The 23,886-nt window shown below is 44.3% G+C and overlaps 1 protein-coding gene across 4 annotated transcripts in view; it reads left to right on the top strand.

Annotated features, from left to right (window-relative positions):
• The window catches only part of SLC19A3 (solute carrier family 19 member 3), a 71,148-nt gene that overhangs the window by 31,298 nt on the left and 15,964 nt on the right, over positions 1–23,886 (top strand). For all 4 annotated transcript variants that reach the window (XM_038752704.1, XM_038752696.1, XM_038752724.1 and 1 more), the window contains 2 exons: positions 7,710–7,870; positions 17,479–18,313. In XM_038752704.1, the coding sequence (XP_038608632.1) occupies positions 7,721–7,870; positions 17,479–18,313 (985 nt within the window). In that variant the 5' untranslated portion in view covers positions 7,710–7,720. The remainder of the gene's footprint in view (positions 1–7,709; positions 7,871–17,478; positions 18,314–23,886) is intronic.

The following is a 23,886-nucleotide window of genomic DNA, read 5'->3' on the forward strand; positions in this document are numbered from 1 at the left end:
AGCTCCGCACTTGTCTGCTGTGTGACCTTGGGCAAGTCACTTAACTTCTCTGTGCCTCAGTAACCTCATCCGTAAAATGGGGATGAAGACTGTGAGCCCCCCGTGGGACAATCTGATCACCTTGGATCCTCCCCAGTGCTTAGAACAGTGCTTTCCACCTAGTAAGCGCTTAATAAATGCCATCATCATTATTATTACTCCACCCTCAAAGACTGTGAGCTCCTTGTGGGAAGGGATTGTCACTGCTCATTGTTGTATTGTTCTTTCCCAAGCGCTTAGTACAGTGCTGTGACCTCATCTGACCTCATTTACAGTGACCTCATCTGTAAAATGGGAATTAAAAGTGTGAGCCCAGCATGGGACAACCTGATTACCCTGTATCTACCCCAGCGCTTGGCACATAGTAAGCACTTAATAAATACCATAATAATAATAATAATAATTTTTTAATGGTATTTGTTAAGCACTTACTGTGTGTTCTATACTGAGGAGCAGCATGGCATAGTGGATAGAGCATAGGCGTAGGAGTCGGAAGGTCATGTGTTCTAATCCCTACATTGCAATTTGCCTGCCTTGGGTAATTCACTTTATTCCTCTCTGCCTCAGTTACCTCAGCTGTAAAATGGGGATGAAGACTGTAAGCCCTGTTTCGGACAGGGATTGTGTCCAACTTTTTTTTTAATGGTATTTGTTAAGCTCTATGTGCCAAGCACTGCTCTAAGCACTTGGCGGGGGGCGGGGGGGAATACAAGGTAATCAGGTTGTCCGATGTGGGGCTCACAGTCTTAATCCCCATTTTACAGATGAGGTCACTGAGGCAAAGAGAAGTGAAGTGACTTGCCCAGAGTCACACAGCTGACAAAGTGGCAGAGCCGACATTAGAACCCATGACCTCTGACTCCCAAACCCACACTTTTCCCACTGAGCCACACTACTTCTCCAAATTAATTTGCTTGGATCCACCCCAGCGCTTAGTACAGTGCCTGGCACATAGTAAGCTCTTAGCAAATACCAGAATTATTATTATTGTTAGTATTGAGCGATGGAGAAGATATAAATTAATCAAACAGACCATATTCCACAAGGGGCTCACAGTCTTAATCCCCATTTTACAGATTCATTCGTTCATTCATTCAATCGTATTTATTGAGCGCTTACTATGTGCAGAGCACTGTACTGAGCGCTTGGGAAGTACAAGTTGGCAACATATGAGGTAACTGAGGCACAGAAGAGTTAAGTGACTTGTCCAAGGTCACACAGAAGGCAAAGTTAAATGTTTATCAAGTGTTTAAAGTGGTCATCAAAGACTCACTGCATGCAGTACTTCCCCCTTTTAGACTGTGAGCCCACTGTTGGGTAGGGACTGTCTCTATATGTTGCCAATTTGTACTTCCCAAGCGCTTAGTACAGTGCTCTGCACATAGTAAGCGCTCAATAAATACGATTGATGATGATGATGATGCCACACAGTATGAAGGGATGAGAATAAACAGACCAGTGACAAAAAGATTAGGTGCCTGGCATCCAGGGCCTAGCAGTTGAAGAATAAAATGGGGAAAGGTTTGGCCGCAGACCAGATAGGAAAGATGACATAATTCATAGAACAGTGCTTTGCACATAGTAAGCGCTTAACAAATGTCATTATTATATAATTATTATATATAATATAGTACATAGTATAAAATTAGGGAAGCAGTGCGGCTCAATGGAAAGAGCCCAGGCTTGGAAGTCAGAGGTCATGGGTTCAAATACCGGCTCCTCCAATTGTCAGCTATGTGACTTTGGGCAAGTCACTTCACTTCTCTGGGCCTCAGTTCCCTCCTCTGTAAAATGGGGATGAAGACTGTGAGCGCCCCGTGGGACAATCTGATCACCTTGTATCCTCCCTAGTGCTTAGAACAGTGCTTGGCACATAGTAAGCGCTTAACAAATGTGCTTTACTATTATTATTATACAATACATATAATTATATATTCATAGGCTTATAATAATATAATAATCAATATATAATACAATCATAATGTCATAATAACATATAATAAATACTGACATGGTGTTTTAATATTATTCATTGTAATGTTATAATTATATCACATATTAATCATCATTACATATAATTCTATTTTTATATAATCATAACACAATAATAATTAATGCACAATATAATATTGATATGTAGCATATATTATATAATGTATACTATAATATATTATATTATTACATTATAATACATAATAATATATGATATAATTGTAATAACACATGATGATATCTAATTATGATAATATGCATGATAATAATATTATATATGACATATGAAAGAAAGTATAAAATACAGAGTCCAACAAGGGCAGGGGTAAAGGGGCCCTTTAGGATGCTCCCACCTGGCTCCAGTCATGATCAGAGCTTCCCCACGTTCTTGAGTGGGTAGCGGCCCCAACATGCTCCTCCTTAAATCCCTGCTGCCCTATCTATACAGGCATTGAAGAGCGGGGCACTGGATGCTGCTATACGAAGGTGGTAAATGTTCCCAGGGGTGTTATTATTATTAGTAGTAGTATTAATAATAATGATGGCATTTGTTAAGCGCTTACTATGTGCAAAACACTGTTCCAAGTGCTGGGGGGGGATACAAGGTGATCAGGTTGTCCCTCGTGGGGCTCACAGTCTTAATCCCCTTTTTACAAATGAGGGAACTGAGGCCCAGAGAAGTGAAGTGACTTGCCCAAAGTCACACAGCTGACAAGTGGCAGAGCCGGGATGAGAACCCATGACCTCTGGCTCCCAAGCCCGGGTTCTTTCCACTGAGCCATGCTGCTTCTCTATGGCATTTATGGCATTTCTAGACTGTGAGCCCATTGTTGGGTAGGGACCGTCTCTATATGTTGCCAACTTGTACTTCCCAAGCGCTTAGTACAGTGCTCTGCACACTGTAAGTGCTCAATAAATACAATTGAATGAATGATTGAATTTGTTTAGCATTTACTATATGCCAGGCTCTTTTCTATGCGCTGAGGTGGATACAAGGTAATCGGGTTGGCCACAGTCCCTGTCCCACATAGTGTTCACAGTCTTAATCCACATTTTACAGATGAGGGAACTGAGGCACAGAAAAGTGAACTGACTTGCCCAAGGTCGCACAGAAGACAAGTGATGGAACCAGGATTTGAACCCAGGTCCTTCTGACTTCCAAGCCCTAGGGCACACTGCTGGTTCGGTTGGAGTCCGTTGGAGATAGAGGTTTTCTCAGTGCAGGAACAGACTTTCATCTGGTCAGGTTACTCAATCAATCAGTGGTATTTATTGAGCATTTACTGTGCGCAGAGCACTGTACTAAGTGCTTGGGCAAGTACTCCTCCTTTTCCCCCATCTCTTTTCTCCTCTACACTTAGCCCCTTCCTCCCACTTCCTCCTTGCCCCACCTCTGCCTCCCCATCTCCTTTCCATCCATGGAGAAGCAGCGTGGCTCAGTGGAAAGAGCCCGGGCTTTGAAGTCAGAGGTCAGGGGTTCAAATCCCGGCTCCCCCAATTGTCAGCTGCGTGACTTTGAGCAAGTCACTTCACTTCTCTGTGCCTCAGTTCCCTCATCTGGAAAATGGGGATTAAGACTGTAAGCCTCCCCGTAGGACAACCTGATCACCTTGTAACCTCCCCAGCGCTTAGAATAGTGCTTTGCACATGATAAGCGCTTAATAAATGCCATTATTATTACATTATAACAGAGTTGGTAGATGTTCCCTGCTCACAACAAGCTTGCCATCTATGGCAATGGTCCCACTCTTAGTTAATAACCAGTAATATTATCCAATCATCCCTTCTCTTCTTGGCAAAAATTCCCAGTCCAGCACTCTACACACAGTAGATGCCCAGTACAATTGTGTTATGCCGTACTCTCCCAAGTGCTTAGTACAGTGCTCTGCACACAGTAAGCGCTCAATAAATATAATTGATTGAATGCTCTTCTCAGAGTAGATGGCCAGTCCAGTACATGTGGAATGAGGAAATAAAATAAGTTAAAGATTTGATTTCTATTCATTCTATTATTCTCGATTCTTGATTATTATATTATCATTGACTGTGCACTCTGCACACAGTAAGCGCTCAATAAATACGATTGATTGATTGATTGACTAATATTTACTGCTATAATTCAAAGTCATGTTTGTCACCTAAAGAATCAGAAAGCCAAGGGCTTCAGGCACATCTCAAAGAGAAGGGGAGGAAAGGGGTGAGGTGAGGATTTTCAGGGAAAGAAACCAAGAGGACTTGTAGACTTGTAAAAGTCCCCTTTTAGACTGTGAGCCCACTGTTGGGTAGGGACTCTCTCTATGTGTTGCCAACTTGTACTTCCCAAGCGCTTAGTACAGTGCTCTGCACACAGTAAGCGCTCAATAAATACGATTGATTGATTGATTGACTTGTGGAGAAAGCTTTTTCCTGTGCAGAAAGGATGGCAGGGAAAGGGAGCAAATAGAGGGTAATCAGTCAGATGAGGGGAAAATGAGGAAGGGAGGGAGAGTAAGCATAAATTCATCCCTAGACCTCACCTCTTCCTAGGACCCAGGGGAAGTTCTTTGAGAGGGGGTGGCCACACCCTAAAGCAGAAAGGGGCAAGACAGAAGGGAAAGAGAGGCTGTTCTGGAGGAAAAATGAGAATATTCTTGGGTTTTTCTAGGGTTAGAGCCCCTCTCAGGGTCACACCTGGCGAGTTTCCAGTCCTCTACCAGTCTTGACTAGGGGAGGAAGAGTAAAGCAGAGGCCCGTCCATTCCATTCCTAGCTTGGGCAGTGGCTAGTGAGTGGAATGCTAGCCTCTCTTCCTCCCTTCAAGGCCCTGCTGAGAGCTCACCTTCTCCAGGAGGCCTTCCCAGACTGAGCCCCTTCCTTCCTCTCCCCCTCGTCCCCCTCTCCATCCCCCCATCTTACCTCCTTCCCTTTCCCACAGCACCTGTATATATGTATATATGGTTGTACATATTTATTACTCTATTTATTTACTTATTTGTTTATTTATTTTGCTTGTACATTTCTATCCTATTTATTTTATTTTGTTGGTATGTTTGGTTCTGTTCTCTGTCTCCCCCTTTTAGACTGTGAGCCCACTGTTGGGTAGGGACTGTCTCTATGTGTTGCCAATTTGTACTTCCCAAGCGCTTAGTACAGTGCTCTGCACATAGTAAGCGCTCAATAAATACGATTGATTGATTGATTGATTGGAAGGCAATCTGCTACAAGTCAAAACTCCCCTGTGCTGGGCAGCAACAGCACAGAAGAGAGTCGAGGGCGGAGACTCAAGTTGACTGCGCGGAAGGAGGCCATGGTAACACCACTTCCATATTTTTACCAAGAAAACCCTCTGGATCCACTACCAGAGCAATTGCTGAAGGAGGTGGGGCCTTCCGGGAGAGATGTGTCCGTGGCGTCGCTATGGGTTGGAGACTACTCGACGGCATAAGACAAGACAGGATTCGAGGGGCGGGGGAGAGAACTAATGTGAGAGTCGCTATCCCAAAATTGCCAGAGGAAAAAAACGAGGAAGAGTTAAAGGGAGATATGACAGAGGGGGCTTTTGTTGTAGAAGTAATAGTAGTAAGAATAATAGTAACAACAGTAGTAGTAGTAGAGAAGCAGCGTGGCTCAGTGGAAAGAGCCCGGGCTTTGGAGTCAGAGGTTGTGGGCTCAAATCCCGGCTCCGCCACTTATCAGCTGTGTGACTTTGGGCAAGTCACTTCACTTCTCTGGGTCTCAGTTCCCTCATCTGTAAAATGGGGATGAAGACTGTGAGCCCCCCATGGAACAACCTGATCACCTTGTAACCTCCCCAGGGCTTAGAACAGTGCTTTGCACATAGTAAGCACTTAATAAATGCCATCATTATTATTATCATTAAGTCAAAACTTCTCTGTGGCTCAGTTCCCTCATCTGTAAAATGGGGATTAAGACTGTGAGCCCCACGTGGGACAACCTGATCACCTTGTAACCTCCCCAGTGCTTAGAACACTTTTTTGCACATTGTAAGTGCTTAATAAATGCCATTATTATTATTATTATGTCACTTAACTTCTCTGTGCCTCAGTTCCCTCATCTGTAAAATGGGGATGAAGACTGTGAGCCCCCTGTGGGATAACCTGATCACCTTGTAACCTCCCCAGCATTTAGAACACTGCTTTGCATGTAGTAATCGCTTAATAAATGCCATCATCATCATTATTATTATTAAGTCACTTAACTTCTCTGTGCCTCAGTTACCTCATCTGTAAAATGGGGATTAAGACTGTGAGCCCCACGTCGGACAACCTGATCACCTTGTAACCTCCCCAGCACTTAGAACAGTGCTTTGCACATAATAAGCACTTAATAAATGCCATCATCATTATTTATTGAGTGCTTACTGTGTGCACAGCACTGTACTAAGCGCTTGGGAAGTACAAGTCAGTAACACCTAGCGACGGTCATATTTATTGAGCGCTTCCTGTGTGCAGAGCACTGTACTGAGCGCTTGGGAAGTCCAAGTTGGCCACACAGAGGGCCGGTCCCTCTGCAACAATGGGCTCACAGTAAGCGCTCTATAAATAGGAATGAATGAATGACTATGTGATATAGGCACAGGATGGATAAGAGAAAATGAAATGAAATAATTATTATGAGTAATAGTATTGTTCATTTAGTGCACTATAATAAGCATTTGGGAAGTACATAAGTAAAAAGTGACCCATTCCCTGCTCACGAGGAACTTATACTGTAATGGGGGAGACACAGAGAAATATAAAAATGGAATCTTTAAGAAAAGTGTCTGGTAGAAGGATTTTCTTGGGGTTTCATAGTGAGTCCTTAGCGGAAGATTACAATGAATTAGTTTCAGACGCGGCTGAGGATACGGGGGACTGAGAGAGGTGTGGGGAACACCCTTCATCAGAAGAGGGGAAGAGAAGGCAGAGGAGTCAGTCAATCCTATTTCTCAAACGTTTACTTGTGTGTGTGTGTGTGTGTGTGTGTGTGTGCGCAGAGCATTCATTCATTCATTCAATCGTATTTATTGAGCACTTACTGTGTGCAGAGCACTGTACAAAGCGCTTGGGAAGTACAAGTTGGCAACATCTAGAGACAGTCCCTACCCAACAGCGGGCTCACAGGCTAGAAGGGGGAGAGAGACAAGAAAACAAAACACATAAACCAAATAAAATAAATAGAATAGTAAATATGTACGCGTAAAATAGAGTAATAACTCTGTATTCATTCATTCATTCAATCGTATTTATTGAGCGCTTACTGTGTGAAGAGCACTGTACTAAACGCTTGGGAAGTCCAAGTTGGCAACATCTAGAGACGGTCCCTACCCAACAGCGGGCTCACAGTCTAGAAGGGGGAGACAGACAAGAAAACAAAACATATAAACCAAATAAAATAAATAGAATAGTAAATATGTACGCGTAAAATAGAGTAATAAATCTGTTTTCATTCATTCATTCAATCGTATTTATTGAGCACTTACTGTGTGAAGAGCACTGTACTAAGCGCTTGGGAAGTACAACTATACTAAGCGCTTGGGAAAGGACAATATAACAACAAACAGACACAATCCCTGCCCAGAGTGATCTCACAGCCCAGAGGGAGATCAAATTTTGCCTGGCAGGGGCTGGAGGAACTTGTGAACCTGTTTAAGTGTGTCCCACCCCAACTAGCCATTCATGCCCGTTTGTTTTGTTTCAGTTTGGCCAAACATGGATTGCTGCAAGAGAGTTCAGAGGAGCAGCTGGATTTTCCCCACGACCATCCTCTGTTTATTTGGATTTTTCTCCATGATGAGACCATCCGAGCCATTTCTCACTCCTTATTTAACCGGGCCAGATAAAAATCTGACCCTCAGTGAGGTGAGTAAACATGAACAGGTCATCCGGCCACACATCAGTAGGTCACGGGGCCTTACCCATCTTTATGTGAGATAATAATAATAATAATAATAATAATAATAATAATAATAATGGCATTTACTGAGTGCTTACTATGTGCAAAGCACTGTTCTAAACCCTGCTCCAGCTGCTTCCCCCCTTCCAGAATTCCCATATCATTCTTAAATAGCTTCATTCATATTTATTGGGTGTGCAAAGCACTGTGGAAAGAGCATGCGCTTTGGAGTCAGAGGTCATGGGTTCAAATCCCGGCTCTGCCACTTGTCAGCTGTGTGACTTTGGGCAAGTCACTTAACTTCTCTGGGCCTCAGTTACCTCATCTGTAAAATGGGGATTAAGACTGTGAGCCCCCCGTGGGACAACCTGATCACCTTGTAACCTCCCCAGCGCTTCGAACAGTGCTTTGCACATAGTAAGCGCTTAATAAATGTTATTATATTAAGCGGTGGGGAGAGTGCTTTATTCATATTTATTGAGCACTTACTGTGTGCAAAGCACCACATTAAGCGGTTGGGAGAGTACACTATAACAATAAAAGGACACATTCCCTGCCCACAACGAGCTTACCTTGCCTTTCTGCCCAACTTGCCCTTTAGGTCAGGAGCAGTTTGCAGGAGCGCTTCCTGAGGACAGAGCACTGTACTATGTCCCTCTAGACTAGAAGCTCTTTGCGGGCAGGGAACGTGTCTACCAACTCTGTTGTTTTGTACTCTCCCAAGCTCTTAGTATAGCGCTCTGCACACAGTAAGTACTCGATACATACCATTGATTGATTGATGTACACAGGAGAGTTCAATAGAGTTGGTAGATACATCCTCGCCCTCACGGAGATTACAATCTAGCGAGGGATACAGACATTAAAAATATTACCAGTAGGGAAAGCAACAGAATTTAAGGATACGTATGTCTTCACTGACACTTTCTTCTCCTGGTTCTCCTCCTGTCTCTCTGGACACTCACTCTCAGTCTCTTTCCCAGGCTCTTCCTCTGCCTCCCTCCCCCTAACTGTGGGCGTCCCTCAGGGTTCAGTTCTGGGTCTCCTTCTATTCTCCATCTACACCCACTCCCTTGGAGAACTCATTCGCTCACTCGGCTTCAACTTCCACCTTGATGTAGATGATTCCCCAAACTACATCTCCAGCCCCGATCTCTCTCCCTCTCTGCAATCTCACATTTCCTTCTGCCTTCAGGACATCTCTCCCTGGATGTTCTGCCATCGCCTCCAACTTAATATGTCAAAAACAAAACTCCTTATCTTCCCACCCAAACCCATTCCTTCCCATCACTATAGACATTCACCATCACCATCCTTCCTGTCTCAGAAGCCCATAACCTTGGCATTATCCTTAACTCTTCTCTCTCATTCAACCCACATATTCAATCGATCACTAAATCCTGTCGCTTTAACCTCCACGACATTGCTAAAATCCATCCTCTCCTCTCCATCCAAACTACTACCACTTTAATCCAAGCATTTATCCTAGTCCACCTTGATTACCGTATCAGCCTCCTTGCTGACCTCCCAGCCTCCTGTCTCTTCCCCACTAGAGTCCATACTTCACTCTGCCAGCCGGATCATTTTTCTAAAAAAAGTTCAGTCCACATCTCCCCACTCCTCAAGAACCTCCAGTGGTTGCCCATCCACCTCCTCATCCAATAGAAACTTATCACCATTGGCTTTAAAGTTCTCAATCACCTTGCCCCCTTCTACCTCACCATGTTACTTTCCAACTACAACCCAGCCCACACACTTCCCTCCTCTAAGGCCAACCTTCCCACTGTGCCTCGATTTCCCCATCTCGCTGTCAACCTCTCACCCAAGTCCTGCCTCTGTCCTAGGATGCCCTCCCTCTTCATATCCGACAGACAATTACTCTCCCCACCTTCCAAGCCTTATTGAAGGCCCATCTCTTCCAAGAGACCTTCCCTGACTAAACCCTCCTTTTCTCTTCTCCCACTCCCTTCTGCATCACCCTGACTTGCTCCCTTTATTCATTCCCCTTCCCAGCCCCACAGCATTTATGTACATTACTGTAATTATTTATATCAATGTCTGTCTCTCCTTCACTGTGGGCAGGGAATCTGTTATGTTGTTCATTCATTCATTCAATCACATTTATTGAGCGCTTACTGTGTGCAGAGCACTGTACTAAGCACTTGCGAAGTACAAGTTGGCAACATATAGAGACGGTCCCTACCCAACAATGTGCTCGCAGTCTAGAATAATAATAATAATGATGGTATTTGTTAAGTGCTTACTATGTGCAAAGCACTGTTCTAAGCGCTGGGGAGGTTACAAGGTGATCAGGTTGTCCCCGGGGGGGCTCACAGTTTTAATCCCCATTTTACAGATGAGGTAACTGAGGCCCAGAGAAGTTAAGTGACTTGCCCAAAGTCACACATCTGACAGTTGGCGGAGTCAGGATTTGAACCCATGAACTCTGACTCCAAAGCCCGGGCTCTTTCCACTGAGCCACGGGGGAGACAGACAACAAAACATGTGGATAGGCGTCAAGTCGTCAGAACAAATAGAAATAAGGCTAGATGCACATCATTAACAAAATAAATAGAATAGTAAATATGTACAAGTAAAATAGAGTTTATATTGTACTGTCCCACGTGCTTAGTATAATGCTCTGCACACAGTAAGCGCTCAATAAATATGATTGTATGTAAGTTCTGTGAGCACGCTGTGGGCAGGAAACATATCTACTAACTCTGTTCTATTATACTCTCCTAAATGCTTAGTACAGTGCTCTGCACATAATAAGCACTCAATAAATACTGTAGGAATTGGGGTGGGGTGAGGATCAGTGGAAAGAGCCCGGGCTTGAGGGTCAGAGGTCGTGGGTTCTAATCCGGCTCCGCCACTTGTCAGCTGTGTGACTTTGGGCAAGTCACTTCACTTCTCTGTGCTTCAGTTCCCTCATCTGTAAAATGAGGATTAAGACTGCGAGCCCACTGTGGGACAACCTGATCTCCTTGTAACCTCCCCAGAGCTTAGAACAGTGCTTTGCACATAGTAAGCGCTTAATAAATGCCATTATTATTATTATTATTATTATAAGTGCTTAATGAATGCCATCATTATTATTATTATTACTTAGGGGATGCGGAGCCAGATGTGTAGGCAAGGAGAAAGGGAGGGAGAATAAGGTCTTTCTCATTTGCTCCTTGCCAAATAGAAAATCATCCCCAAGTTCTGAGTCCTCAAGTTACAAGGGATGCAAAAGACATCTTGATAAAGGCTTGGAAATAATCCCTTTAAGCCATTTCTTTTATATGGAACTACATTGGCCTGATTTTCATTTGTCAGGTCACTGACTCCAGCCCTAATATACTTGCAGAACCTTCCCCATTATAGAACTGGTTACCAAGCAGGAGAAGAAGCAAAGCGGTTTAGCAGCAATCAAACAATCAATCAATCGTATTTATTGAGCGCTTACTGTGTGCAGAGCACTGTACTAAGTGCTTGGGAAGTACAAGTCGGCAACACATAGAGACAGTCCCTACCCAACAGCGGGCTCACAGTCTAGCAAGGGCACGGGCTTGGGAATCAGAGGATGTGGATTCTAATCCCGGCTTCACCGCTTGTCTGTTGTCTGTGACCTTGGGCAAGCCACTTAACTTCTCTGTGCCTCAGTTACCTCATCTGTAAAATGGGGATTAAGGCTGTGAGCCCCATGTGGGACAACATGATTACCTTGCATCTACCCCAGCACATAGAGCGGTGCTTGGAACATACTAAGTGCTTAACAAACACCATAATTATTACTATTACTATTATTATTATTATTATTATAGAGAAGCAGCGTAGCTCAGTGGAAAGAGCACGGGCTTTAGAGTCAGAGGTCAGGGGTTCAAATCCCGGCTCCGCCACTTATCAATCAATCAATCAATCAATCATATTTATTGAGCGCTTACTGTGTGCAGAGCACTGTACTAAGCGCTTGGGAAGTCCAAGTTGGCAACATATAGAGACGGTCCCTACCCAACAGTGGGCTCACAGTCTAGAAGGGCGGGGTGGGGGGGGAGGGTGTCAGCTGTGTGACTTTGGGCAAGTCACTTCACTTCTCTGGGCCTCAGTGACCTCATCTGTAAAATGGGGATGAAGACTGTGAGCCCCCCGTGGGACAACCTGATCACCTTGTAACCTCCTCAGCGCTTAGAACAGTGCTTTACACATAGTAAGTGTTTAATAAATGCCATTATTATTATTATTATTATTATCTACCCCAGCACTTAGAACAGTGCTTGGAACATTCTAAGTGCTAAACAAACACCATAATTATTACCACTATTATTATTATCCGGTACTTAGAACAGTGCTCTGCACATAGTAAGCGCTTAACAAATGCCATTATTATTATTATTATTATTATTATTATTAAGTGGCCCTCTTTCAGTGGTCCCTTATGCAGCCTCCATATTTCCGGGCACCCATTCCTGATGACACCCCTCATAGGCTAGGGTGATACCTCATTGGCACCCACTTGCCTCGGGGTGCTTGTGGAGAGGGGACCGTCCCAAGACCCGCTCAGACTATAGCCTCTGGTCAATCCCGAGAATCTCCCGGGGCTCCCCTCCAGTCCCAGCGTGAAAATGTGAGTCTCCAAACTCCCTCCCGGGATCCAATATTTGAGGGTTCTAGGGGTTGGTTTGAGTCTAACAGGAGAGGAACACTGAGGGTCAGCTCGTTGTGGTCAGAGAACGTGACTACCAACTCTCCCAAGTGCATAGTACAGTGCTCTGCACACTGTAAGCACTCAGTAAATAGGATTGATTGATTGATTGATTGATTGGGGAGACCTGACCCGCTTTCCCCATCAGGTCAGCCCTGAGGGGTCACCCCAGTGAAGTTCCCAGACCAGGTTCCCAGGTCTACCGTGCCCTGTAACTGTTACCATTATTATAACACTACCCGGACCCCACCTAAAGAGTGGGATGAGGCTATGGGTCTGGATCAATCAAGCTTGGGAGTCAGAAGTCACGGGTTCTAATCCCGGCTCTGCCACTTGTCAGCTGTGTGACTTTGGGCAACTCACTTCACTTCTCTGGGCCTCAGTTACCTCATCTGTAAAAGGGGGATGGAGACTGTGAGCCCCACGTGGGACAACCTGATCATCTTGCCCATTGTTGGGCAGGGATTGTCTGTTTTTGTTACCGAACTGTATTTTCCAAGCGCTTAATATCAATCAATCAATCAATCATATTTGTTGAGCGCTTACTGTGTACAGAGCACTGTACTAAGTGCTTGGGAAGTACAAGCTGGCAACATATAGAGACAGTCCCTACCCAACAGTGGGCTCACAGTCTAGAAGGGGGAGACAGAGAACAAAACCAAACATACTAACAAAATAAAATAAATAGAATAGATAGGTACAAGTAAAATAAATAAATAAATAGAGTAATAAATAAATAAATAGAGTAATAAATAAATAGAGTAATAAATAATAATATAGTAATATAATTATTATAATAATAATTATAGTAATTATAGTAATAATATAGTGCTCTGCACACAGTAAGCACTCAATAATGACGATTGAATGAATGAATAATATTAGGGAATTAGGGAAGCAGCGTGGCTCAATGGAAAGAGCCTGGGCTTTGGAGTCAGAGATCATGGGTTCAAATCCCGGCTCCTCCAATTGTCAGCTGTGTGACTTTGGGCAGGTCACTTAACTTCTCTGGGCCTCAGTTACCTCATCTGTCAAATGGGGCTTAAGACTGTGATCCCCCGGTGGGACAACATGATCACCTTGTACGTATCTATTTTATTTATTTTATTTTGTTAATATGTTTGGTTTTGTTCTCTGTCTCCCCCTTCTAGACTGTGAGCCCACTGTTGGGTAGGGACTGTCTCTATATGTTCCCAACTTGTACTTCCCAAGCGCTCTGCACACAGTAAGCGCTCAATAAATACAATTGATTGATTGATTGATTGATTGTAATCTCCCCAGCTCTTAGAACAGTGCTTTGCACATAGTAAGCGCTTAATAAATGCCATTATTATTATTATCTTGTATCCCCCCCAACACTTAGAACAATGCTTCGCACGTGGTAAGCGCTTAACAAATGCCATCATTATTATTATTATTTATTCACTACTTCCCCAACTGTGGGCCCCCACAAATGGACAAGAATTTGTCGGGGGAACTTAAGGAGCAGCATAGCTATTTCCTTCGTTGATGCTGCGATCCCACCTAGCTTCTGCCAGGCTGGAAGCAGAAAGCAGGCGGGAACCTGGGAGTCAGAGGTCCCAGGTTCTGATCTCGGCTCTCCCACTTACCTGCCGTGAGACCTTGAGCAAGTCACTTGACTTTTCTGGGCTTGGATTTCTTCAACTGTAAAATGGGGATTAAATTCCTGATCACCCACCTACTTGGTGAATCCCTTATGGGACTGGGACTCTGTCTGACCTTATATCTACCCCAGCACTTAGTGCATGCTTGGCACGTAGTAAGTGTTGAACAAATACCATGATTATTATTATTAGAAAGGAAAGACCCTCTGGTTGCTGATGTAGTATGTGCATCTTCAGTAACAATGCTCCCCCTCAGCACCTATCTCCAGGAGTGCATCTCCAGGACTTTCTGATAAAGTCATAGAGAAGCAGTGGGGCTTAGTGGAAAGAACCTGGGCTAGGAACTCAGAGAACAATCAATCAATCAATCAATCAATCGTATTTATTGAGCGCTTACTGTGTGCAGAGCACTGTACTAAGCGCTTGGGAAGAACAAGTTGGCAACATATAGAGACAGTTCCCTACCCAACAGTGGGCTCCCAGTCTAGAAGGGGGAGACAGAGAACAAAACCAAACATATTAACAAAATAAGATAAATAGAATAGATATGTACAAGTAAAATAAATAGAGTAATAAATATATACAAACATATATACATATATACAGGTGTTGTGGAGAAGGGAAGGAGGTAAGACGGGGGGAAGGAGAGGGGGGTGATGGGGAGAGGAAGGAGGGGGCTCAGTCTGGGAAGGCCTCCTGACATGGGTTCTAAACCCGGCTCCGCCACTTGTCTGCCGTGTGACCTTGGCCAAGCCACTTAACTTTTCTGTGCCTCAGTTACCTCATCTGCAAAATGGGGATTAAGACTGGGAGCCCCACATGGGACATGGGACAACCTGATTACCTTGTATCTACCCCAGTGCTTAGAACAGTGCTTGGCACATAGTAAGCGCTCAACAAATACCACAGTAATAATAATAAGTGGAAACTCCACCCAGGGGTTCAACGTTTCCTCTAAGGGCGGTGAATCCATAACCTCCCACAGCTGCCTGCCCAGAGTTTGATCGCTCCCTTCCCAAAAAGCCCCCTCGTCCTCCGCGAAACCTTTCCAGACTAACCCCAGAGGCTCTGGTTACTGCGATCTCCCCACAGCTTGGAGCGTCAGAGACAGAGGGTTGTCGATTCTGGTCTCGCTGAAGGTGGAGCATGGGGGTTGATGATGCTAAGGATTGGGTTAACGAGGGTAAGGGACAGGCCTCCCTGCCCCTCCATCCCTGGATACTGCCGGGAGGCTGAATCCTCAGGGTCAGTGCTGGCTCTCTACTCTCTCTACACCAGGGAAGACAGGAGAAGTTAGAGAAGGTTAAGATCAGGAGAGACATGAGACAGTAGGGATAAGGAAACTCAGCTCGGGGACTAGGCGCCACACCTGCTAAGAGCCAGAATGATTACGGAGAATTCAGGATGGGTGGAAGAAGAGATATTTTAGAAGAGTAACCCCTCCTGCATTGCTGTCTTTGCATAACCGCCAACCTTTGTTTTCCAAACAATAAGACTGCCTTGCCTTGTCTTATGCCGTCGAGTCGATTCCGACCCATAGCAGTGGCATGGACGCATCTCTCCCGGAACGCCCCACCTCCATCTATAATTGTTCTGATAGTGGATCCATTGAGTTTTCTTGGAAAAAATATGGAAGCGGTTTACCACTGCCTCCTTCCACGCAGTAAGCTTGAGTCTCCGTCCTTGGTTCTCTCCCATGCCGCTGCTGCCCAGCACAGCAGATTTACAGCCTTGAAAATCAGCTTTCTTTCATTCCTGTCAGGTATAATAATAATAATAATAATAATAATGGCATTTATTTAATGCTTACTATGTGCAAAGCACTGTTCTAAGCGCTGGTGTCAAATGAAATAACAACAAGAACAACAATATTAATAATAATAATATAATATATTATAATAATGTTAAGCAAGTACCCGTGCCAAGCCCTGGACTGAGTAATAATAATAATAATAATGGCATTTATTAAGCGCTTACTATGTGCAAAGCACTGTTCTAAATGCTGGGGAGGTTACAAGGTGATCAGGTTGTCCCACGGGGGCTCACAGTCTTCATCCCCATTTTACAGATAAGGGAACTGAGGGCCAGAGAAGTTAAGTGATTTGCCCAAAGTCACACAGCTGACAATTGGTGGTGTCGGGATTTGAACCCATGACCTCTGACTCCAAAGCCCGGGCTCTTTGCACTGAGCCACGTTGCTTCTCTAATACGATAGATAGAAGATAATCAGATCAGACACACTGGATTTGCTATCTAAATTGGAGGGAAAATAAGTATTGAATCCCCATTTTACAGATGAGGTAACTGAGGAACAGAGAAGTTGGGAGACTTGCCAAAGTATCACAGCAGGCAAGTGCCCGAATCCGGGTCCCCTGAAGTACAGGCCCCAGGCTTGTTTCACTAGGCCACGCCGCTTCTCCAGAACCAAAAATCCCATGCTTTTCGGTCAGTCGGTGAGTCAGCTTACCGTGTGCAGAGCAGCGTGGCTCACTGGAAAGAGCCCGGGCTTTAGAGTCAGAGGTCATGGGTTCAAATCCAGCCTCCACCAATTGTCAGCTGTATGACTTTGGGCAAGTCACTTCACTGGGCCTCAGTTCCCTCATCTGTAAAATGAGGATGAAGACTGTGAGCCCCCCGTGGGACAACCTGATCACCTTGTAACCTCCCCAGCGCTTAGAACAGTGCTTTGCACATAGTAAGCACTTAATAAATGCCATCATCATCATCATCACTGTACTAAGTGCTTGGGGAGCATCATCATCATCAACATCATCAATCATATTTATTGAGCGCTTACTATGTGCAGAGCACTGTACTAAGCGCTTGGGAAATACAAATTGGCAACATATAGAGACAGTCCCTACCCAACAGTGGGCTCACAGTCTAAAAGGGGGAGACAGAGAACAAAACCAAACATACTAATAAAATAAAATAAATAGAATAGATATGTACAAATAAAATAAATAGAGTAAAAAGTATGTACAAACATATATACATATATACAGGTGCTGTGGGGAAGGGAAGGAGGTAAGATGGGGGGCATACAATAGAACACTATAACAGACACATTCCAGCATCTTCCTGTTCAGAATTCCCTCGATTTCTGCATCCTCAGACTCGTTCCTTTTTTTTTTTTTTTGGATGGCATTTATTAAGCGCTTACTATGTGCAAAGCACTGTTGTAAGCGCTGGGGAGGTTACAAGGTTCCTTTCCCTTCCAGCTCATTCACTCTCACCGTTTGTCGTCTGTTTTAACTTGCAGCTTACCAATCACGTTTTCCCCGTGTGGACATACTCCTATCTGCTGCTGCTGCTCCCCGTGTTCGTCCTCACGGATTACGTGCGCTATAAGCCCGTCATCGTTTTGCAGGGAATCAGCTTCATAATCACCTGGCTGCTGCTCCTGTTGGCCCCAGGAGTCCTGGCCATGCAAGCCGTGGAGTTTTTCTATGGCGTGGTCACAGCCACAGAAGTGGCCTACTATTCCTACATTTATAGCGTGGTCAGCTCGGACCATTACCAGAAAGTGACTAGCTACTGTAGAACCGTCACTTTGGTTGCCTACACTACGGGTTCGGTGCTGGGACAGGTGTTGGTCTCCTTAGCGGGCGTCTCTTACTTTTACCTCAACGCCATAAGCCTGGCCTCTGTATCTGTGGCATTTATTCTTTCGTTGTTTCTACCGATGCCCAGTAAAAGCATGTTCTTCCATCGAAAATCCACCCCAGAGATCTGCCAGGAGCTGCCAACGGTCAGCGACCTAGTATCACGCGGCTCTGATTCTGGCGGTCAGCCTCCGAGCCTACGGGATAAAGTCACCTCTGGATCACCCGCCCAGGACGGGAGTGGGCAAGAAGGGTGTGAGAACGACTCCCGGAGACGGGGCCCTGTGTTGAGAGTGTTTCTACATTGGTGCCAAGATATAAAGGAATGCTACTGCACGAAGCATCTTTTTTTCTGGTCTTTGTGGTGGGCAGCAGCCACCGCGGGCTACAATCAAGTGGTGAATTACGTGCAGCTTTTGTGGGATCACAAGGCACCGTCTCAAAACGCCGCCGTCTATAACGGAGCAGTGGAAGCCATTGCAACATTTTGCAGTAGGTGCACGCGGTTTTTCCTTTCTTTGCCTAGAGGATGACAGAACACCCTCCCCGGGCACTTCTCGACGCTTTCGGCGTGGAGCTGAGGCGGTGCTCGTTGGAAAGATGACTTCTTGACTGTGAGCCCGCCGTTGGGTAGGGACCATCTCTATATGTTGCCAACTTGTACTTCCCAAGCGCTTAGTACAGTGTTCTGCACACAGTAAGCGCTCAATAAATACGATTGAATGAATGAATGAATGAAAGAAAATCCCAAGTAAGCGCTCAATAAATACAATTGAATGAATTGTATTCATTCAATTGAATGAATACATTCATTCATTCATTGAAATAAAAGTTATAGAAATAACAGAAGGATGCAGAGACAGAGAGAGAGAGAGAAAGTGCATTTGTGTGGGTTTATGTACGTGTGTGCATGCCCGCTACACACTGACTTAAAACCAAGCCAACCACAATCCTTGCAAAATGGAGACATTATTCATTCATTCATTAATTCAATTGTATTTATTGAACACTTACCCTGTGCAGAGCACTGTACTAAGCACTTGGGAAAGTATAGTACAACAATAAACAGTAACATTCCCTGCCCAGAGTGACATTGCTATTTCCCACTGTCCTCTTCAGAGGCACTGAATTAATCCGTTAGAGTAAATGGCAAATATTATCAGACTAATAAAAATCAGTAACTACTTGAATATTCATTCAATGGTATTTATTGAGCACTTACTGTGTGCAGAGCACTGTACTAAGCGCTTGGGAAGTACAAGTTGGCAGCATATAGAGACGGTCCCTACCCAACAGTGGGCTCACAGTCTAGAAAATGCCTCGACCTTTGGTTTAGCGATTTGTTTCAGTAGAAGTTGAGGCTGTTTCCTCATTGTCGTCATCTGGTAGAAAACACTGCGGCTTGCTTTGAAAGATGAATTTCAAATTAATCTCGAAACTGAATACGTTTTAGCAGAGGGGGTTATTATAAAAAAGGAGTTAACCCAGCACATGAAGCAGCATGGCCTAGTAATCAGAGTCAGAAGGACCTGGATTCAAATCCCCACTCTACCACTCTTCTGCCGTGTGACCCTGGGCAAGTCACTTAACTTCTCTGTGTCTCAGTTACCTCAGCTGTAAAATGGGGATTAAGACTGTGAGTCAGTGCTCTGTAAACAGTAAGCGTTCAATAAATACGACTGAATAATAATAATAATAGTGGCATTTATTAAGTGCTTACTATTTTCAAAGCATTGTTCTAAGCGCTGAGGAGGTTACAAGGTGATCACGTTGTCCCATGGAGGGCTCACATTGTACAGATGAGGGAACTGAGGCACAGAGAAGTGAAGTAACTTGCCCAAAGTCACACAGCTGACAATTGGCAGAGCCATGATTCAATCAATCGTATTTATTGAGCGCTTACTGTGTGCAGAGCACTGTACTAAGTGCTTGGGAAGTACAAGTTGGCAACATATAGAGACGGTCCCTACCCAACAGTGGGCTCACAGTCTGGAAGGTTTCGAACCCACGACCTGAGACTCCAAAGGCCGGGCTCTTTCCACTGAGCCACGCTGCTTCTCTAATGTGCAGAAGAATGAATGACTGTGGGATATGGACTGTGCCCAATCTTATTACTTTATATTTTTCCCCTAGCACTTCAAACAGTGCCTGGCACATGGTAAGCGCTTAACAAATACCATAAAAAAAAACCCCCAGCATCTGGCCAAATGGCTACCCCCATATCTGACCCTCCCACAAAACTCTCAAGAAGGAAATGCATCTTGAAGTACTGTAAGGGGTTGGAGAAGGGCTTTACAGCATGGCTCAGTGGAAAAACCCCGGGCTTGGGTGTCAGAGGTCATGAGTTCTAATCCCGGCTCCGCCACTTATCCGCCGCGTGACTTTGGGCAAGTCACTTCACTTCTCTGGGCCTCAGTTACCTCATCTGTAAAATGGGGGTGAAGACTGTGAGCCCCATGTGGGACAATCTGATCACCTTGTTCATTCATTCATTCAATTGTATTTATTGAGCACTTACTGTGTGCAGAGCACTGTACTAAGCGGTTGGGAAGTACAAGTTGGCAAAATATAGAGACGGTCCCTACTCAACAGTGGGCCCAGCACTTAGAACAATGCTCGGCACATAGTAAGCACTTAACAATTAGTATCATCATCATTATTATTGTTATTATTTAAGATCCTAGCCAGTTGCATATTTTACTTAACTTTTGCCAGATATAATGTTACGCACAGAAAATACTCCTTGAAAATGTCTTCGTTGTAATTAGAGTTTTGTTGTTTTCCCCAATGTGCCTGTTCTTCACTGAGACATGCAGAAACGGAAAGCGAAATGTAAAACTTCTACTTCTTGATATTGATGGATGCTCATCGGCATCTTTTTCATATGGAGACAGAAAAACAAAGTGTGTGTGTGTTCATGCCCGCATGTATACATACATGTAGGTGGCCCTTAAGGAAAGGAGTTGTCTGGAATTTCCCTTTGGTTTGAAGATGATGTTGCTGACTATGAGAGGAAATTGTTTTTCTATTCCCTCTCTTTCAAATTTCTCTATAATGGGGAGGCCAAGGGGGAAGGAAAGGGTGTGAAAAAGACAGAACAGGTGCTCAACAAATGATAGAAGAGCACACCCCTAGGCAAGCAAGAGGAAGGTGAAGGGAGAACCATTTTGGGGAACAGCTCCTGATTTACAACTGGGAACTGGGAACTGGTGAGGTCTTTTTGTAAAACTCCACCTAAAAGTAAAGGGAAAACAGGAGTAAACCAATCTCCTCCCTTCAGGGAACGGGTCTGCTAATTCTGTTGTATTGTTCTCTCCCAAGCACTTAGTACAGTGCTCTGTACACAGTAAGAGCTGATAAATATTCATTCATTCATTCAATCGTATTTATTGAGCGCTTACGGTGTGCAGAGCACTGTACTAAGCACTTGGGAAATACAAGTCGGCAACATATAGAGACGGTACCCAACAACGGGCTCACATTCTAGAAGGGCGAGACAGACAACAAAACCAAACATGTAGACAGGTGTCAAAATCATCAGAATAAATAGAATTATGGCTATATGCACATCAATATTGACTCCTCAGCCTTTTGTAGACATGAAGCAGTCAAACTTTTGCGGCTCTTCATGATTCAATCATTCAATTCATTCAATCACATTTAGTAAGCGCTTACTACGTGCAGAGCACTGCACTAAGCACTTGGGAGAGTATAACAACAGATACATTCCCTGCCCACAATGACTTGCAGTCTAGAGGATGAAGTTAATTTAGATAGTTGATATAGTACTAAAATCAAAATGACTAATACATGCCTTCTAGCTAATCATGGTTTTTCCAATCCACACTCATTCATTCATTCAATCATATTTATTGAGCGTTTACTGTGCGCAGAGCACTGTACTAAGTGCTTGGGAAGTACAAGTCGGCAGCATATAGAGACGGTCCCTACCCAATAATGGGCTCAGTTTTCTCTGTGCCATTTTGGCTACCTGAGTACAGCTCCAAGCAACTGTATGCAGAGCACTGTACTAAGAGCAAGTTTGTAAACTCCTTAGGGGCAGGGATCATTTTTTCTATGCTATTTGCTAATCATTTATTATGTGTCAAGCACTGTTTTAAGCCCTGGAGTAGATACAAGTTAATCAGATGGCAATAATAAGTATCTATTAAGCACTTAGAGGGTTTAGAGAACTCTATTAAGTGCTGGGAGAAAATACGCAGGAGGGAATTAAACATCATCCCTGTCCCTCCTGGGGCTCATGATCTAAGTGGGAGAGAAAACGGGTATTGAATCCCCATTTTACAATTGAGGAAACTGAGTCCCAGAGAAGGCAATTGATTTGCCCAAAGTCACACAGCAGACAAGTGGTAGAGCTGGCCTTTTGACTCCCATGACCCTTTTCACTAGGCCATGCTGATTCCCATTTCTAACTCTACTGTACTCCCAAAGTGCTTAGTACAGTGATTTGCACATAGTGCTCCAACAATCAGGCAGTGGTACTTACTGTGTGGAGAGCACTGTACTAAGAACTTAGGAGAGTACAATCTCGTGGTCACGATCCCTGACCGCAAGGAGTTTATAGTCTAGAGGGACAGATACAGAACAGTGCTTTGCATGTAGTAAGTGCTTAATAAATGCCATTATCATTATTATTATTATTAATAAAATAAATCACAGGTAGGAACGTAATTTATGTGGGGCCAAAGGAGGGGCTAATATCAAGTGTTTAAAGGGTACAGATCCAAATGCAAGGGCGATGCAGAAGGAAGAAGGAGTAGGGGCAATGAGGGTTTAGTCTTGGAGGAGATTTGATGTTAATTAGGCTTTGAAGGTGGAGAAAGTGGTGGCTTATATGAAGCGGGAGGGAGCCAGGGGTTGTGAATGAGATAGTCAAGATTGAGGTACAGTGAATAGATTGGCATTAGTGGAGTGAAGGATACCGGCAAGCTTATTGTAGGAAATACATGACGAAAAGGATGAGGGGGATGAGCTGACAGTGTTTGAAAGCCGATGGTAAGGAGTTTCTGTTTGATGCGGAGGTGGATGGGCTCTGCTAGAGGTTCTTGAGGAAAGGGGAGGCATCGATTAGACTGTTTTTTTGAAAAATGATTCCAAGAACAGAGCAAAGTATGGACTGGAGTGGGGAGAGACAGGAGGCAGGGAGGTGAGCCAGAAGGCTGATGCAAGAATCAAGGTGAGATAGGATGTTTGGATCAGTGTAGTAGCGGTTTGGATGGAGACGAAAGGGTAGGTTTTAGTAATGCTGCAGGATTTGGGGACAGATGGAGTATGTGGGTTGCATGAGAGAGATGAGTCGAGGACACGCCAAGGTTACAGTCCCATGAGATAGGGAGGATAGTGATATTGTCTACAGCGATGGGAAATCAATCAATCGTATTTATTGAGTGCTTACTGTGTGCAAATCACTCTACTAAGCACTTGGGAAGTACAAGTCGGCAACATATAGAGACGGTCCCTACCCAACAGCGGGCTCACGGTTTAGAAGGGGGAGACAGAGAATGAAACCAAACATACTAACAAAGTAAAATAAATAGAATAGATATGTACAGGTAAGATAAATAAATAAATAAATAGGGTAATAAATATGTACAAACATATACATATATACAGGTGCTGTGGGGAAGGGAAGGAGGTAAGATGGGGGGATGGAGAGGGAGACAAGGGGGAGAGGAAGGAAGGGGCTCAGTCTGGAAAGGCCTGGAAAGACAGGAAAAGACAGGGAGGACACTGGTTGGGAAGATAAGGAGTTTTGTCTTGGACACTAGTTAAGAGAAACAGTTTAGAGCCTAGAAGCGTGTTTAGTTTAGAGAAGCAGCATGGCTCAGTGGAAAGAGCACAGGCTTTGGAGTCGGAGGTCATGGGTTCTAATCCTGACTCCACCAAATGCTGGCTGTGTGGCTTTGGACAAGTCACTTCACTTCTCTGGGCCTCAGTTACCTCATCTGTAAAATGGGGATTGACTGTGAGCCCCCCGTGGGACAACCTGATCACTTTGTAACCTCCCCAGTGCTTTGCACATAGTAAACGCTTAATAAATGCCA

Source organism: Tachyglossus aculeatus, chromosome 1 (genome assembly GCF_015852505.1).
Source record: "Tachyglossus aculeatus isolate mTacAcu1 chromosome 1, mTacAcu1.pri, whole genome shotgun sequence".
Taxonomy (NCBI): Eukaryota; Metazoa; Chordata; class Mammalia; order Monotremata; family Tachyglossidae; genus Tachyglossus; species Tachyglossus aculeatus.